Source organism: Bison bison, unplaced genomic scaffold (assembly GCF_000754665.1).
Source record: "Bison bison bison isolate TAMUID 2011002044 unplaced genomic scaffold, Bison_UMD1.0 scf7180017864149, whole genome shotgun sequence".
NCBI lineage: Eukaryota > Metazoa > Chordata > Mammalia > Artiodactyla > Bovidae > Bison > Bison bison.
Genome location: NW_011494721.1, coordinates 3,414,293 through 3,434,401, shown reverse-complemented (window position 1 = coordinate 3,434,401; position 20,109 = coordinate 3,414,293). Strand labels below are relative to the sequence as shown.

The 20,109-nt window shown below is 35.8% G+C and overlaps 1 protein-coding gene across 1 annotated transcript in view; it reads left to right on the top strand.

The window, feature by feature from the left end:
* BCHE (butyrylcholinesterase) overlaps positions 1-20,109 on the top strand; it is a 78,288-nt gene that overhangs the window by 57,095 nt on the left and 1,084 nt on the right. The window contains exon 3 of the mRNA XM_010840926.1: positions 7,899-8,065. Coding sequence (XP_010839228.1) covers positions 7,899-8,065 — 167 coding nt within the window. The remainder of the gene's footprint in view (positions 1-7,898; positions 8,066-20,109) is intronic.

Here is a 20,109-nt window from a genome sequence, read left to right as displayed (position 1 = left end):
TGGAAGCTTGTAGAAAATCATGAGATTCAGGATAAGAAGTTTTATAAAACTAATTAGCCTAGGCTATAACCTTATAAATTAAAATGCAATCAGTATCCTTAAATTACTGGAATGTATTTATGAATTAATAGTTGTTTTAATATAATTCAGTGGTTATTAGACAATTTTATTTGGTTATATAATTAAGAATAATTGTTATAATTTATTTAATTTAAGAAAGCTATCTTTGGGTCAGTTTTTAAATTGTTCAGATTTTCAAACACTTAAACACAATTAGTAGTGCAACCTGATCAATTTTACAAATGTTACAGTCACAGAAATTCTTCTGGAAGGAATCAAAAAACTACTTCAAAATATATTTAATGCTTATTTTTATCCTAAGAAGTTTACCATATGCAAGATGATATGGAGAATATGACCTTGCAATAAACAAGATAGTATTTACCCTTTTCTGTTTGTTATCCTTTTCTGTTTCACCTGTGTCTCCATATTTACTTAAAATAATAGATTCTGTTGGGAATACACATTCCTTTTTATATGCTTAAATATGAAGAGTAAATTTGTTTACTATATGAAAATTGCTTTGTCTGTTCTTTATATAAATATGTCAGTATAATAGAAGCAACATGTGAACTGTTTCAAGTACTGCTCCCACTACTAATCATGATACTCACTGAATGTCTCCTTTTTTGAGCTCAGTTTTGCTCAGTTGCTTCCTGATTTTTTTTCTAAGGGTCCTAAATCTGAACATCTCACTTTTAAAATATAGATCCTTTAGGCACAGGCTATATGCTATATTATCAATTGTTTTTATTAAATGCTGAATTGCTATGGTAAAAAAAGAATAGTGTACATGTAAGGGGCATGTAAAAACTGTTGCATGGTGTCTTACAGCCATAGTGAAAATTTATTTGATGCAGAGTTTCACATTATTTAGCTTAGCATGTAGGACACTCAGCTGGTGTCAAAGACTTTCTTATTGTTGTGAAAGGGTGGGGGAGTCTTGTGGGACTGAGTCCTTTTCTGTTGGATCTGATGCTCTGTCCAGGTAGTATCAGAATTGAATTAAATTGTAGAACACTCAGGTGGTGTCAGACTAGCTTATTGTCTTGAGAAAAGTGTTCACACAGTTAATGTCTAAAAGGGTCAGTAGTGAAGTGTTCTATGTGATAGAAAAGGAGACTAACAGGAAAGAAATATACGGTAAAGAAAAGCTGCATTTTTCCCCCTGCATAGGAAGGGAAAAATCTGACATTCTTCCTAAAGACCTGGGAAGAGTTGAACTCATGTTATTTTCCTCCAAGTATGCTCTTCTGGATGAGTTATAAGCTGGAATTAAGATAGGCATGAGAAACATCAACAATCTTAGATATGCAGATGATATCACTCTGATGGCAGAAAGCCAAGAGGTACTAAAGACCCTCTTGATAAGGGTGAAGGAGGAGAGTGAAAGGACTGGCATAAGACTAAATATTAAAAAACCAAGATCATGGCATCCCAGCCTCATTACTGCATGGCAAATAAAAGGGGAAAAGGTGGAAGCAGTGACAGATTTCTTCTCAGGCTCCAAAATCACTGTGGACGGTGATTGCAGCCATGAAATCAGAAGACGATTCCTTCTTGGCAGGAAAGGGATGACAAACCTGTTTAAAAGCAGAGACATTACTCCTCTGACAAAGGTCTATATAGTTAAGGCTATGGTCTTCCCAGTGGTCATGTACAGTTGTAAGAGCTGGACTGTAAAGAAGGCAGAATGCCAAATAATTGATGCCTTTGGACTGTGCTGCTGGAGAAGACTCTTAAAAGTTCCTTAATCAGCAAGGAGATCAAACCAGTCTATCTTAAGGGAGATCAACCCTGAATATTCCCTGGAAGGACTGATGCTGAAGCTGAAGCTGAAGCTTAAGCTCAAGTATTCTGGTCATCTGATGTGAACAGATGACTCATTGGAAAGTCCCTGATGCTGGGAAAGATTGAGAGCAAAAGAAGAGGGTGTCAGAGGATGAGATGGCTGGATGGCATCACCAATGCAATGAACATGAACTTGGGAAAGCTTCAGGAGTTGGTGAGGGACAGGGAGGCCTGGTGTGCTACAGTCCAAGGGGTCACAAACAATCCGACAAAACTGGGTGACTGAACAGCAGTAGCAACAACATGCTCTTCTTACAGGATTTCCTATTTGAATGATGGCAGCTCTGTTAATCCTCCCAGTTCCTCAGGCCAGAATTCTTGGAGTCATCTTTGACTGTTCTCATTTCTCTCCACTTCTAATTCATGGCCAGTTATAAGGACTCACCCTTCAAAATATTTGCAAGCTTTGAGCACTTCTCTCTATTTCTGCTACTACTTCTGTGGTTCACACAACCATCATCTCTCACATAAATTATTCCTGTGGTCTCCTAACTGATCTCCCTGCTTTTACCTGTGGATTCTCTGCAGTCAATACTCAGAGATAATCTTTTTAAAAAGAATAAGTGAGATCTTGTCCTTTATTTGTGCAAACCTTCCAATTGCTTCTTCTCTCCCTCACAGCAGATGTAAAAAGATTATAATGTCCTACAGGTAAATAAATAATATCACCTTCTACTCCTTCCTCCCTGACTGGCTTCACTTGAGTCACACCCTCCTACTAAGGTTCTTGGAAAACTCCAGGCACACACCTGTCTCACTAGCCTTTGCTTTCTGCTTTTGTTAAAATACTCTTCCCTCAAATAAATTGCATGGCTCACTCTTATCCTCTGTCAACTCTTCACTTAAGTTTCTTTGTTTTCAAATATTGCAGAGTTTCCCTACCCAGAGTCTTCCAAAGTCAAGGTTAAGGCACAGCCCTTCAGACTGTCAACGTGTCCCAAGATTTCAGATCTAACTTGCGAGTTCAGAGTCCACATGCATTCCCTCAGATTTGATAATTCACTAGAATGACTCATAGGACTTATAAAAATGCCATAAATTACAAATAACAGTTTTAATATAGCAAAGGTCTTCCCTGGTGGCTCAGATGATAAAGAAAATCTGCCTGTAATGTGGAATACCTGGGTTATGAAGATCCCCTAGAGAAGGACAAGGCAACTAACTCTAGTATTCTTTTCTGGAGAATTCCATGGACAGAGGAGACTGGTGAGCTACAATCCATGGAGTCACAGAGTTAGACACAACTGAGTGAGTAACACACACACAATATAGCAAGAGCACATAGTTCAGAACCAAAGGAAAAGATACAGAGAGCAAGATCTACAACTAACAAGCTTCCAGATAGAAGTCTTCAACATCCTCAGAGACACTTCGTCTTCATGGCGTCAATTGTGGTAATGTGCACACGGAGAACTGCCAACCCAGAAAGCTCACCTGACTTTGAGGTTTAGTTTTATTTGGGTTGCATTAGAAAGTCATGGCACAGTCAATTATTGGCCAAGTGGTTCAACTCAATCTTTAGGCCCTTCCTCTTCCTGGAGCTCAGGCTGATATCAGTTGGCTCAAAGTCCCAACTCTCTAATCACTGGTTAGTTTTTCAGGGGAGGTCAGTTCCTTCCCTAAGATTATCAGTGTGTGCAGCCCCACCCTGAGTCATTGCATTAGCAAAAGCCATCATGTGCACAACATGAATCACCCTGTTAGTATAAACTATCAGGTATGGTGCAAAATCCCAAGACTTAGAGGTTATCTCACAAGGAAATTTGGACAAAGTCAATCAAATTCCTTATTATACACTCCCTACCTCTGCCCTCCACACACACACACATACTTAACATACTCATGATTTCCTATCATCCCCACTTTCCGCTTTATTATTTCTAGGAGCTATTACTATCCAACATACTATATATTTTTCTTTTATTATTATCATTATTGTCTATCTTTCTCAAGAATGAAAACTATATGAGGTAGGAATTTTTTTCTGTTTTTGCTGTTGTTGTTGAATCTTCTGTGATTCAAACAAGTTTGACAAAGTATGCTCTCAATTGATATTTGTTTAATGAAAGAAGAGGTTTAATCTCTAAATTCAGATTCTTTTATAACCCTTCTATTCTTTAAATTGAAATATAGTTATTTAAGCATGACATGACAGAATATAAATCCATGAATATTTGCATATAAGATATTATCCACTATATACTATATCCTCGTGCCCTGCTTATGATTGTGGAATATTTCAGGTGGCCTTTCAGTTTACAACTACTAATCATGACTTCATTTTACTAGATTGTAAAGCACACTAAAATATATTCACTTTAAAATAACTGTATAGCACAGGGAACTCTGCTCAGTGTTATGTGGCAGCCTGGATGGGTTTGAGGGAGAATGGATCCATGAATACGTATGGCTGAGTCCATTCAGTGTTCACCTGAAACTATCACAACATTGTTAATTGGTTACACTCCAATATAGAATAAAATGCTTAAAAAGGAACCATATATCTTAGTCAGAAATAACCATCTCTGAATTCTTAAAGGAATCTTAATTCCTGTGTTAGGATTGGGTAAGCAATATTGGAATTTGTATTTCTAAGAAAATTTGACACATGAAGTTGAGTATATCCTAGTTCTTCATACCAGGCACCCTGAGTCAGTTAATTTCTTTTTAAAGATTCTATTCATAAAATGAATAGAAAATGTTCCAATACCAATGACTAGCAAGCAATTTTCTGTAATACAATTGTTCAAATGATATTCTGCATTTTTGGTTAAATAAACCGTGTTTTAAAACTTTTCAATCTTACATTAGAGGAAAAGTGCAATGAATGATCTTTAGACTACTTTTGTATAACACATATTAGAAAAAAAACCTGATAACAAAAAGAGAAGAGATTTCTTTATGTGATGGAAAGTGTTGCATATTTTCACTTTGAGGTCTTTATTTTGTAATCGGAATATAAAATTTTTTTTTTTTAATAGCAAAGTCAGGATGTTTACATTTATCTTATAATTTTTAAATTAAAATTATATAGTGTTTCAGAGGGTTTCCCAGGTATCTCAGTGGTAAAAACATCTGCCTGCCAATGCAGGAGTTGCAAGAAATGTGGATTCAGTCCCTGGGTCGGGAAGATGGATGAGGAAATGGTAACCCACTTCATTATTTTTGCTGGGAAAATTCCTTGGACAGAGGAGTCTGGTGTGCTACAGGTCATGGGTCGCAAAGTCAGACACAGCTGAGGGACTGAACATGCACAGCACAGTGTTAACAAATTTTGTATCTGGAAAATATATTGCATTTTACAAAGTTTTTAATTTATACAAATAAGAGAATTGTTTCTCTGGTTAAGTTTTAGTCTTTGGAGGTTTTTTCAAATTATAGAATAAAATGTTTCATCACTTCAATAGCTATTTCAACCACTTTTTGAAAACAATATCTGCATCCATAGGCAAAGGAATTTTATTATCTCTGAACTACAATTTGGAATGTCATGAGTTATTTCATAGGACAAAGTTTGTTAAATGAACACTGGCAGTGCCTTTAGTGCTTCGCTCTTGAACTCAAGTACAAGTCAGCTCTGTTTAAGTCACCATTTGCAGAAGCCAGAAATGAATGTGCAGTTAAAATGGTGCCATAAGTTAATTAGAATAGAATTAGAAGGAAAGTGGGCTATTTAGGAACATAAGAATTGCTGTACCGAATCACACCAGTGGTTCTCCTGGTTTAATATCCAGCCTCCAGCAGCTGTACTTGTTAGTTTCTAAAGCTTTAAAATAAAAGAAAAAGACTACATAATTCACCTAGACAAGTGTGCCATCTGTGATCTGGAGAAATTTTCTTCCTGACCTCTTTCAAATAATACCCTAAAGCAAGAGGGTTCAATCGTGTTATGATATTGGTTTAGCTTGAATAGCTCTGGTTTTTAATACTTCTTATTAAATCATCCAGTTCCTACATAAAATCAACCAGTTCATCACGAAGCTATTTATCTCTATAGCTCTTGACTCATGGTTGAATATGTCTGCATCTGTGATAAAATAGGAACTTGTGGTACTTATTCAACACAAGTTCTTGATGGCAAAATCTGCCTCAGATAACCATGCTGATGAATGCCTGCTTTTCTTTCCAAATTCTAGGGGTTCACAGGCTTTTGGCAAGAAAAAAAAAAGAGCTGACTTGTACTTGAGTTCAAGAGCGAAGCACTAATGGCACTGCCAGTGTCCATTTAACAAACTTTGTCCTATGAAATAACTCACGACACTCCAAATTGTAGTTCAGGGATAATAAAATTCCTTTGCCTATGGATGCAGATATGTTCTATCAATACTCCCAAGTTTCTGTCAATAATATATTGAAGTTGTGTCATTAATGGTGAAGAATTTTGTGTGGTATACTTTTAGAAAAGTTCAGCTAGAGATTTTCTTATATGGTTGTGCTTAAGTTAGAAAGGGATGAACTGCATTTGCCTGTCACTTTAATCTTTTTTTTTTTTTTTTGATATCAGTCTCAGTGACTACTTTCTAGGTTTCTTGGTTATTCTAGATACCACCTCTAGGTTAGTAATTCTAAACTATTATGTTTATACTAAACCGTCAGGCCAAGAATCCCTCAAGAATCCTAAATGCCTACAAACTAAAGTCTAAACCATTTTCCTAGATTGTCAGATCTTATTGCTATAACACTAATATCTTAAAGCTATTATTCGAATAGAATCTCCTCTTAGAGTCCAAGAAAATAACTTTTATTTTTCATTGCTATTTGAACTAGGAGGAACACAATTTTGTACCTATTTTGTTTTAGTTCCCTTTCTTTAGTTTTCCAAAATTTTCTTTCTGGTTCAGTTTCTTTTTTTTTTTTTTCTCCTTACTTCAGGTAAAATTGCATTTCTTTAGGTAATTTCCTTTTCTGACAAGTCATGTTTATGCTTGATTTAGGCTACCAGATATTGTTGGTTCTTTGTTTTCATGGATGTCTTTTCTTGTAATTCTCTGAGGGAAACTACGTTTTCCATATGTATTTGTATTTCTAAAGCCTAGAGCAGTGTCAGACTCATAAAAGTTGCATACAAATACATTAAAGAAAAATCTTTAGAATCACCAGTAACTATCCAGATAGTCACTTCCAGAATGTTTGTTCTTTGAGTTTCTGTTTGTGTGACCTAGGCAATAATATATTATTGAATCCTACAAGGTGTAAATGAACCAAAAATTATAAATTTCTGAAAAATTGAGTCAAGCACTATTGATTTAAAAATCACAATTGAAAATATGGGAAGCATCAGCATGAAAACAGTATCTAAAGGTTCTGAATTGGTTTTTACACCTGATGTTAAGAAATAAAGCAAATTCCAGGCAAAAGTAATACCTAGGCAAAGACAGGAGGTGAAATAGAGAAAGAAATCACTAAGAAAGTGTTCCTAATTTGTGTTGGCTGGCTTGCAAAGAGAATACCCGAAAGTAAGCTTGGAAATGTGGGTGGCATGTTCACTAATCTTTATCTGATCTCACAGGGGAATTATTGAAGGATTTTTAAGTAGTGAACAAATTTATATGAATGAAAGAACAATTTAAAAGTTAGACCTAGAGTAATACAGTTATTACATACCAAGGAAATAAGCAATCAGTCCCAAATTTAGATATATGTGTTCAAATGTAAAGAAAATATTATTATTTTAAAATAGAATATATTTTTCTTCCTATGTTAAGCATAAATATGTGTAAAAATTTCATCTTTAAATTTTAATTCCTACAATTTTAACTAACATAGTGCTTCAAGGTACTGAAAACATTCAACTAGTTCTTTTATGCTTGATATTATCAAGCAAATCCACATTTTTCTGACTTTTTAGAAGCTCTTATTGATTTCTGAGAACATTATATATGTGCGTGTGTATACACACACCCACACCCACACACACACACACATATATATATATATATAATCTATCAGTGACTTCAAAAGAACTATAATGCCTCTCTATTTTTTAGAAATCCGAATGGGACCCAGAACAATAGTACAAGATGGCCTGTCTTCAAAAGCAATGAACAGAAGTACTTCACCTTAAATACAGAGTCACCAAAAGTAAATACCAAACTACGTGCTCAACAATGCCGATTCTGGACACTATTTTTTCCCAAAGTTTTGGAAATTACAGGTATTTATTACTTTTTTGTTTTGTTAGTATTTGGTTAAATAATTAGTTGTGGGCTATGTAAAAGAGGAAAATGTTACACAATCCAGGGCAGGGTGATAATGTTCATCTGCGAATTTACAGTTAATTGATTCCACTGTGTACATTATTTAAAGAAAGTAAAACCAGACATTTTCTCTAGAAGAAAATGAAACCTAATACTGGAACTAAGATAGGGTGATCTTTCTATTCAGCAAATTTTTGTGGAATTATTTAATAGAAATTGAAAAAGTAAATATATAAAATAAACAACTTATAAAACTGAAAAATTGAACTGGTATAAAACTAAATACAATTGATAATCCAAAAGAGCCAAAAACAAATTTAGTAATACATTGATTGATTTTTAAGGGGAAAAAAATCTCTAACATTTATATATTTAAAAACATTATCCAAATATTTCTAAATATTCTGAGCTTGGAAATATTTAAGACCAGAGACATACATTATATAACATAATAAACAAGTAGTAATTTAGTTAGCTATGCTTCAGAAAGTGATTACTTAGATTTATATAGGGAAATACTAAGAAAATGGTTCAGATCATCATTTATTTCAAAATTCACGAGTAAAATATTTAACTAAGCTCAAACAATCAACTTGAGTGATTGCATATTCTCTAAGAAAAAAGACATACATATACAATCCATTGTTGTTTGTTTGTTTTGTTTTGTATTTTTAATGCCCAGCTCTTTATAACTGATGTGGCTCCTCAAGTCTATTTTCTGTATTTTTCAAATAAAAGTAATTTACTTTCAACCACTAGACATACTGCTAACCAGTTCCTTTATTTATTTATTTTTTTAACCAGTTCCTTTATACTTTACCCTTCTGTTTCTCATAATATGCCACAATTTTCAAGCTATATTTTAGCTATCACTATATAGTAGCTGTTTTAGTTTCTTTAGAGAGGTTAAGGGTTAGTTTCAGGCAAATAAGGACATTTCAGAGTTGTATTTGATTGTTTAATATGCTTTTTTATTTTCTCAGACATTACTCACCAAAATTATAATTACAGACTCCACCTGTTTGGGAAGCATTACTTATAGACCAGTTCTCTGTGTACTCCTAAATGTTCTGTGACACAATATACAGCAGAGATGGGCTTCTGCATCCCTTGGCAGAGCTACAGTGCTGCCCTTGTGTCCTCTGGGTGTGAATAGCAATGAGGTAACATGCATAATCTTCCAGGAAACTAGAAGAGGTACCATTTAACATATCACAGATTATATAGTCTCAATCTTTACTTAAAATATCAGTATTTTGAAATGGGAGGATCATAATTTGAAGCAAAATAAGCTGAGAGTAGGGGAAATTTTTAAATGACTACTTTATTATAAAATCAACTTAGTCGTTCAGGTTCAAGCACATGTGGTCTATTGCAGTGTGTGTGCGTGTGTGCTAAGTCGTTTCAGTTGTTTCCAACTCCTTGCAACCCTGTGGATGTAGCCTGCCTAGCTCCTCTGTCCATGGGATTCTCCAGGCAAGAATACTGGAGTGGGTTGCCATGCCCTCCTCCAGGGGATTTTCCTGACCCAGGGATTGAACCTGCATCTCTTATGTCTCTTGCATTGGTGGGCTCTTTACCACTAGCACCACCTGGGAAGCCCCTACTTTAGTTTATTTGTGTATAAAATAAAATTTCAATATCAGCAAATTTTGAAGATGTACTTCAAAATCTCTATCTCTAAATACCCAACTTCTATAAAGCAGTTGAATAAATCAATTCCTATGTTTTTGGCTAGATGCTGCTCTATCCTACACAGGGCTGAAAAACTTCCTAATGAAAAGAACACTGAGCTGTATGGAAATACATATCTCACTCTGGGATACTTCCAATGTGCCTTGAAAACATATTTTATATTTATCACTATTTTTTCAGATAATCACCCAAAAGGAGTTTTATGAAATATATTTAATAAATTTTAAAATAAATGTATGACATAATTGTTATAATATCAACAAATTATTCATTAGTAATAACAATATTTATACTTAAATAAACATAGTTAGTTTGAAATGTCATGTCTTTGAGTTTTATAAGCAAATAATGTCAGAGAAGGCAATGGCACCCCACTCCAGTACTCTTGCCTGGAAAATCCCATGGATGGAGGAGCCTGGAAGGCTGCAGTCCATGGGGTCGCTCCAGGTCAGACAAGATTGAGCAACTTCACTTTCACTTTTCACTTTCATGCATTGGAGAAGGAAATGGCAACCCACTCCAATGTTCTTGCCTGGAGAATCCCAGGGATGGGAAAGCCTGGTGGGCTGCCGTCTATGAGGTCGCACAGAGTCGGACACGACTGAAGTGACTTAGCAATAGCAAGCAAATAATGTTGAGGGATTTAAATATTAAGAATATATGTTCTTACCATACTTTATAATTTTCAAGTCATAAGACTTTAAACATTTTACTCTTCAATATTCTGAAAATAGGGTTCTTCAGATGGCTTAGGCTGAAGATTTTATGGAAATACTCCTTTTGGTTTTTTAAAAGCAAGTAAACTTCATAAGCAAAGGAAGATTTCAAAAAATAAATACTGGACAGGACTTCTTAAAAGGAGAAATGTTTACTTCACTCACAATGGAAGTACAATAAGCATAAGTACCTTCTGAGCAGTTATTTACATCTGAGTAGTAAATATGCTCAAACAAATAATCCTTAAGATTTCTTTAACACACAAATTCTAACACTTAACTTCAGACTATATTTCAGCACACACCTATGGTCTTATTGCAAGTACCTGCAAGAAATAAAATACACTATTTGTTTCAACTGTTAACAAATTCAGATTTTTGTTGCTAAGAATATAACTACAATATTTCATAATCACAAGAAACGGAAGTAGAGAAATGACCCAATGTTGATGAAATATCAATATTTTTCAATAAAATTGAGGAAGTAAATTCATATAAAGGGAAAAAATTGACCTCCGCATCTTCTCAGATTAAAAAAAAAAAAACAGATCCAATTATTCCTCCTTTGGCCTTTGAATAAATCATGAAATACTGCTTGATACAACTAAAGAAGACTAATATAAATTTAAGAGCTGAGATATTATTCTGATTGGTCACATTGGAATCTCATATTCTGCTACTGGCTAATTAGTTAGCAAGAATGCAAAAAAAAAAAAATGGTATAGTGAAAAGGTAGTTTGAAGGAAAAATATCAAGCAATTTTCCATATTTGACTTTTCCATGCCTTGTTAAAAGCAAAACAAAGCAAGTTCAATTCAGTTCAGTCACTCAGATGTGTCCAACTCTTTGCAACCCCATGAACCGCATCACGCCAGGCCTCCCTGTCCATCACCAACTCCCGGAGTCTACCGAAACCCATGTCCATCAAATTGGTGATGCCATCCAACCAGCTCATCCTCTGTCATCCCCTTCTCCTCCTGTCCTCAATCTTTCCCAGCATTAGGGTCTTTTCAAATGAGTCAGCTCTTCTCATCAGGTGGCCAAAGGATTGGAATTTCAGCTTTAACATCAGTCCTTCCAATGAACACCCAGAACTGATCTTCTTTAGGATGGACTGGTTGGATCTCCCTGCAGTACAAGGGACTCTCAAGAGTCTTCTCCAACACCACAGTTTAAAGACATCAATTCTTCTGCGCTCAGCCTTCTTTATAGTCCAACTCTCACATTCATACATGACCACTGGAAAAAGCATAGTCTTGACTAGACAGACCTTTGCTGACAAAGTAATGTCTCTGCTTTTTAATATGCTGTCTAGGTTGGTCATAACTTTCCTTTCAAAAGCAAGTGTCTTTTAATTTCATGGCTGCAATCATCATCTGCAGTGATTTTGGAGCCTAGAAAAAAAGTCAACCACTGTTTCCACAGTTTCCCCATCTATTTGGCATGAAGTGATGGGACCAGATGCCATGGTCTTCGTTTTCTGAATGTTGAGCTTTAAGCCAACTTTTTCACTCTCCTCTTTCACTTTCATCAAGATGCTCTTTAGTTCTTCGCTTTCTGTCATAAGGGTGGTGTCATCTGCCTATCTGAGATTATTGATATTGCTCCCAGCACTCTTGATTCCAAATTGTGCTTCCTCCAGCCCAGTGTTTCTCATGATGTACTCTGCATATAAGGTAAATAAGTAGGGTTATAATATACAGTCTTGACATACTCCTTTACCTAATTGGAACTAGTCTGTTCTTTCGTGTTCAGTTTAACTGTTGCTTCCTGACCTACATACAGGTTTCTCAAGAGGTGGGTCAGATGGTCTGGTATTCCCATCTCTTTCATAATTTTCCACAGTTTATTGTGATCCACACAGGCAAAGGCTTTGGCATAGTCAATAAAGCAGAAATAGATGTTTTTCTAGAACTCTCTTGCTTTTTCGATCATCCAGTGGATATTGGCAGTTTGATCTCTGGTTCCTCTGCCTTTTTTAAAACCAGCTTGAACATCAGGAAGTTCACAGTTCACGTATTGCTGAAGACTGGCTTGGAGGATTTTGAGCATTACTTTGGTAGTGTGTGAGATGAGTGCAACTGTGCAGTAGTTTGTGCATTCTTTGGCATTGCCTTTCTTTGGGATTGGAATGAAAACTGACTTTTTCCAGTCCTGTGGCCACTGCTGAGTTTTCCAAATTTGTTGGCATATTGAGTGCAGCACTTTCACAGCATCATCTTTCAGGATTTGGAATAGCTCAACTGGAATTCCATCACCTCCACTAGCTTGGTTCATAGTGATGCTTTCTAAGGCCCACTTGACTGTACATTCCAGGATGTTTGGCTCTAGGTGAGTGATCACACCATAATGATTGTCTGGGTCATGAAGATCTTTTTTATACAGTTCTGTGTATTCTTGCCACCTCTTCTTAATATCTTCTGCTTCTGTTAGGTCTCTACCATTTCTGCCTTTTATTGAGCCCATATTTTCATGAAATGTTCCCTTGGTATCTTTAATTTTCTTGTAGAGATCTCTAGTCTTTCCCATTCTATTGTTTTCCTCTATTCCTTTGCATTGATTGCTGAGGAAGGCTTTCTTATCTCTCCTTGCTATTTTTTGAAACTCTGCATTCAAATGGGTATATCTTTCATTTTCTCCTTTGCTTTTCACTTCTCTTCTTTTCACAGCTATTTTTAAGCCCTCCTCAGACAGCCATTTTGCTTTTTTGCATTTCTTTTTCTTATGGATGGTCTTGATTCCTGTCTCCTGTATAATGTCATGTACCTCCATCCACAGTTCATCAGGCACTCTGTCTCTCAGATCTAGTCCCTTAAATCTATTTCTCACTTCCACTGTATAATCATAAGGGATTTGATTTAGGTCATACCTGAATGGTCTAGTGGGTTTCTCCAGTTTCTTCAATTTAAGTCTGAATTTTGTGATAAGGAGTTCATGATCCAAGCCACAGTCAACTCCTGGTCTTGTTTTTGCTGACTGTATAGAGCTTCTCCATCTTTGGCTACAAAGAATATAATCAATCTGATTTCGGTGTTGACCATCTAGTGATGTCCATGTGTAGAGTCTTCTCTTAAGACTTGAGTTATTTAATGATCAAAGTAACTGTTCTATTTATCTCACTGTAAAAACATATGGAGACTTCACAAAACCCAGCCTGAGTTACATGAAAGTGAAAGTTGCTCAGTGTGTCCGACTCTTAGCGACTCCATGGACTATACATTCCACGTGGAATTCTCCAGGCCAGAATAGCCTTTCCAACCCACAGATCAAACCCAGGTCTCCCCCAATGCACACAAATTCTTTACCAGCTGAGACACCAGGGATGTCCAAGAATACCAGAGTGGGTAACCTCTCCCTTCTCCAGTAGATCTTCCTGACAAGTTTATCATAGTTCACTCTATCTCACCACACACCTCAAATTATAACAGGGAAATTATTGTTTATAATTTACTCCATAAAGAATTATTAATCCCTTTGCAATTTTAATAACTGATTGAAAAACTGGAAGATAAGCAAGTAAAGGGAACAGAAGATATTTTTATGATCTCTTAAAGCACAGGAAATATGTTATTTTTTATTGTAATGTTCAGTACCATTCAGTATCAATATAATTAATGTCTTCTACCTTCATCTTGATTAACAATAACAGTAACTTCTCTTATGTTCTGTCCTAACTCCTCAGACTTGGCTAGTTAGACTTAGCTCACTCTTTTTTAACTGACAAGACAAAAAATTGTTTAATTATTATCCTTCTTTCTGTAGGGAAGCCTGCTGACTTTTCCCCAAATGAAACAAATGTGAGCAAAACAAAGATCATAAAAATCCTGAAAAAGTTGTATCAGTGTGTTATTAAATTACTGGTATTGATCTAGGTCTACAATGATTCAATAAAGAGCAAAGTTAGGAAATAATTTTTGTAACAAAGGCAGTAAGTTCATTTCCAGAGCTCCCCAAAGATGCATATAGTTTAATTCCAAAATGTACACATCATCTCAATTATCCCTCATGGCAACACTGCAAAATAGGGATTACCAACTCCATTTACAGTTGGAAAATTAATTTGAAAAGCTAGTTTCTTTTATACTAATATCATAATTGGTCAACTGGAATTTCAACACATGTCACTCCAAAGCCTATACTGAGGTTCTTTTCTTTATTTCACAATGCAGCACCCTGTTAACTACAAAACAAATAGAACTACATCACAATGATGATGACAAATCTATAGCCACTTAAGTATAACAGTATTCCAGTTTGGGAGGAAAAAGAAGGAGGGGAGGAGAAAAAAAATTCTAATTTTGGTTATGATTTATGACATAGGACTAAGGTTTTTTTTTTTATTGTCTTTTCATTAGAGTGTATTCAGTTGCTTTAGATTCTGTTAGAAAATAATTAAATGTTTTGTACTATCTTGTCTCAATCAATATTCAGTAATTCTAAAGGGAAAATGTAATCAGATTTACAGAGCATTTTGACATTAGAAAGTAAACTTTGAGTAAGTAAATTGTATAGATATTTGATTATGACACAAGAAGAAATAAATTTATCTTTATATGAATCAATGGATTTTATATAATTCCATGAAGAAAATCAGATATAAGACCTTTTCTATAAATATTAAAATTCATCATCTAAATGCTAAATTACTAGTCATTTATTTGTTATACCAAAAGTTTTATCGTTTCTAAACCAGTCATTTATTTGTTATAGAAAAAGTTTTGTCGTTTCTAACCTTATTTTGTGTAAATAATTTTAAAACAGCATTTAATTATCATAAAAAAGAACAGAAGAGTAAATCATTTGGTAGGATATTTAATATGTTTCTTCCACATTTACTGTTTTTTGATTCTTTAGAAAAGTTCTTTTATTCACTTAAAAAAAAAAGTATAGCCATTGACCTTTTCAAAGGCATTTTACCTAAAAATAGGACATTTTTGTCCTATAAACTCAAATATAAATGCACAAATATTTGTCCAGTGTCCAAGCACTGTGAACATTTCAAACCTAAATATATCTTAAATTACAGGGGAATCTCTTAATGACATTAAATATTTTGATTTTCATTTAACAAAAAACAAATCACTGAATGTGCTCCATTTTTAATAATATGAAGACATTTTTATGTATACATTATAATGTAGTATGAGATCACATGAACAGTCTTCTCCTAATTAGCACCTTACAAAGTTATAATTAATTTCAAAAATTCCTAACTGGAAAGTATATAATAAAAATTGTCAGTTTTTATTTTCACAATAGTTGAAATAACTTAAAATTTTGTTTTTAATTTAATGACTGTAGCTCAGCATCCTAAAGACTTAAAAAGTGACAGAACTACAAATATATAAAAGACCTATAGATTTAAATAAACCATCTTCTAGCTTTACTCAGTTCAGTTCAGTTGCTCAGTCATGTCCAACTCTTTGTGACCCCATGGACTGCAGTACGCCAGGCTTCTCTGTCCATCACCAACTGCTAGAGCTTGCTCAAACTCATGTCCATTGAGTCGGTGATGCCATCCAACCATCTCATCCTCTGTCGTCCCCTTCTACTCCTGCCGTCAATCTTTTCCAGCATCAGTGCCTTTTTCAATGAGTCAGTTCTTCATATCAGGTGCCCAAAGTATTGGAGTTTCAGCTTCAGCATCAGTCCTTCTAATGAACGTTCAGGACTGATTTCCTTTAGGATGGACTGGTTGGATATCCTTGCAGTTCAAGGGACTCTCAAGGGTCTTCTCCAACACCACAGTTCAAAAGCATCAATTCTTTTGCACTCAGCTTTCTGTATAGTTCAATTCTCACATCCATACATGACTACTGGAAAACCATAGCTTTGACTGGATGGACCTATGACAGCAAAGTAATGTCTTCTCTTTTTAATATGCTGTCTGGGTTGGTCACAGCTTTTCTTCTAAGGAGTAAGCATCTTTTCCTTTCATGGCTACAGTCACCATCTGCAGTGATTTTGGAGCCCAAGAAAATCAAGTCTGTCACTGTTTGCATTGTTTCTCCATCTATTTGCCATAGATCCAGATGCCATGATCTTAGTTTTCTGAATGTTGAATTTTAAGCCAGCTTCTAAATTCTCCTCTTTCACTTTCATCAAGAGGCTCTTTAGTCACTCTTCACTTTCTGCTCTAAGGGTAGTGTCATCTGCATATCTGAGGTTATTGATATTTCTCCTGGTAGTCTTGATTCCAGTTAGTGCTTCATCCAGCCTGGTATTTCTCATGATGTGCATATAAGTTAAATAAGCAAGATGACAATATTCAATCTTGACATACTCCTTTCCCTATTTGGAACCAGACTGTTGTTCCATGTCCAGTTCTAACTGTTGCTTCTTGATTTGCATACAGATTTCTCAGGAGGCAGGTCAGGTGGTCTTGTATTCCCATCTCTTTAAGAATTTTCCACAGTTTGTTGTGATACACACAGTCAAAGTCTTTAGTATAGTCAATAAAGCAGAAGTTGATGTTTTTCTGGAACTCTCTTGCTTTTTCAATGATCCAGAAGATGTTGGCAATTTGATATTGGTTCCTCTGCCTTTTCTAAATCCAGCTAGAAAATCTGGAATATTGCCGGAGTCCAGCTCCGGCAGCCAGGGAATCAGCCTGAAGGGGTGAGCAGTGTCGGCAGATGATGATATAGCCTCTGACTCATAGTGTGGAACTACATGTTTATTTCAAGCTTCAGGTTTTCTTTTATACTTTGAGAAAAGCATTAGGTCAGTGGTTTGACATTTTTAGATTTCCCCCACCAGATTTATTGTCTCCAGAAATCATTGTTGTTCTACAGAGTTCCAGCTTCAGGGATTCTCTCAGAATCGGCTTTACTATCTATTATCTACTTTCTCTTATGTGTTCTATACTTAACTTGTGATTACATTGTAACTCATGCTACATTCCTCAGTTTATTTCTTATTTTTCTAAATCCTGTTTGCCCCTAGCATCTTAACATCACTATCTCCTAAAAAGGCTTCTAGCTATTCTTAATTATTCCTAAACCCAAACTAAGCAAACTTCTTTTGCCATAAATATTTCCCTCACAAACAGGTCTCAGATAACAGTCCTTCCCCTGGCCTCAAGCTGCGGCCTATGTGCTCATCCTGGGACATTCTTTGTAAAGATCCTTGAACAAATGTCAACGGTTATTTTATAGATTATTTTCCGGGCACAACTGCAGAAGGCTTTGTGCTTTCTCATGCTTCTCTCAAGCACCTTAACATTCTTTCCAGCCAACTCAACCGAAGAAAGGAAAAAACAAATCAGAATCACAAGGCCTAACTCCTTCATCCTGGGGCCGTGCCTGCAAGATGAGGAGAGGGGGTTGGGGCCATGCCTCCATTTGGTCAGTAATGCCTAATGCAGATCCTGACAGAACATCACAGTTCACATACAGTTGAAGTCTGGCTTGGAGAATTTTGAGCATTACTTTGGTAGCATGTGAGAAGAGTGCAATTGTGTGATAGTTTGAACATTCTTTGGCATTGCCTTTCTTTGGGATTGGAATGAAACCTGACCTTTTCTAGTCCTGTGACTACTGCTGAGTTTTCCAATTTGCTGACATATTTAGTATAGCCCTTTCATAGCATCATCTTTTAGGATTTGAAATAGCTCAACTGGAATTCCATCACCTTCACTAGCTTTGCTCATAATGATGTTTTCTAAAGCCCACTTGACTTCGCATTCCAGGATGTCTGGCTCTAGGTAAGTGATCACACCACCATGGTTATCTGGGTCATGAAGACAACTTTTATATAGTTCTTCTGTGTATTCTTGCCACGCTTTCTTAATATGTTCTGCTTTTTTGAGGTCCATACCATTTCTGTCCTTTTTTTGTGCCTATCTTTGCATGAAATGTTCTATTGGTATCTCTAGTTTTATTGAAAAGATTTCTAGTCTTTCTCATTCTATTGTTTTCCTCTAGTTCTTTGCATTGATCACTGAGGAAGGCTTTCTTGTCTCTCCTTGCTATTCTTTGGAACTCTGCTTTCAAATGGGTGTACCTTTCCTTTTCTCTTTTGCTTTTCACTTCTCTACTTTTCTCACCTATTTGTAAGCCTTCCTCAGACAAAGCCTTTTGCATTTCTTTTTCTTGGGGATGGTCTTGATCACTGCCTCCTATACAATGTCATGAACCTCTGTCCATAGTTCTTCAGGCACTCTGTCTATCAGATCTAATCCCTTGAATCTTTTTGTCACTTCCACTGTATAATCATAAGGTATTTGATTTAAGTCATACCTGAATGGTCCCATCACTTCATGGGAAATAGATGGGGAAACAGTGGAAACAGTGTCAGACTTTATTTTTTGGGGCTCCAAAATCACTGCAGATGGTGACTGCAGCCATGAAATTAAAAGACACTTACTCCTTGGGAGAAAAGTTATGACCAACCTAGATAGCATATTCAAAAGCAGAGACATTACTTTGCCAACAAAGGTCCATCTAGTCAAGGGTATGGTTTTTCCAGTGGTCATGTATGGATGTGAGAGTTGTACTGTGAAGAAAGCTGAGTGCCGAAGAATTGATGCTTTTGAACTGTGGTGTTGGAGAAGACTCTTAAGAGTCCCTTGAACTGCAAGGAGATCCAACCAGTGCATTCTGAAGGAGATCAGCCCTGGGATTTCTTTGGAAGGACTGATGCTGAAGCTGAGACTCCAGTACTTTGGCCACCTCATGCAAAGAGTTGACTCATTGGAAAAGACTCTGATGCTAGGAAGGATTGGGGGCAGGAGGAGAAGGGGACAACAGAGGATGAGATGGCTGGATGGCATCACTGACTCGATGGACATGAGTCTGAGTGAACTCCAGAAGTTGGTGATGGACAGGGAGGCCTGGCGTGCTGCAATTCATGGGGTTGCAAAGAGTCGGACACGAATGAACAACTGAAGTGAACTGAACTGAAATTAATGGTTTAGTGGTTTCCCCTACTTTCTTCAATTTAAGTCTTAATTTGGTAATAAGGAGTTCATGGTCTAAGCCCCAGTCAGCTCACAGTCTTGTTTTTGCTGATTGTGTGGAGCTTCTCCATTTGTGGCTACAAAGAAAATAATCAATCTGATTTTGGTATTGACTGGTGATGTCCATTTGTAGAGTGTTCTCTTGTGTTGTTGGAAGAGGTTGTTTGCTATGACCAGTGCTATCTCTTGACAAAACCTCCTAAAACCTTAAACCATGAGAGTACTACAAATATATTAAATACCTATAGATTTGAATAAACCATCTTCTGGCTTTATTACATCTATTTATATTAGGAACTTAAATATATGATTTTAAAAGCCTGTAATTTAAGAGCTTCTATTGTTTACAATCTTTATTCTTTAATATAATACACTTCAAATAAATCAAAATTTCAAGTTTTTTTTGTATTACATAAACCCTTTTTGGTTCCTTGTCTCATATTATTTCTGGTAGAAACACTCCTTTCCCCTGACACATACATACACTTTGCAAACTGCTGAAAAACAGAGATTTTCTTGGTCATCTTTCTAATTTTCAAAGCAGTTAATAAACTTCTATATTACACTATTTTTAATAAACTCTTTTCAATGACCAGGCTTTGTGTGTAATGAAAATATATTCATACAGAAA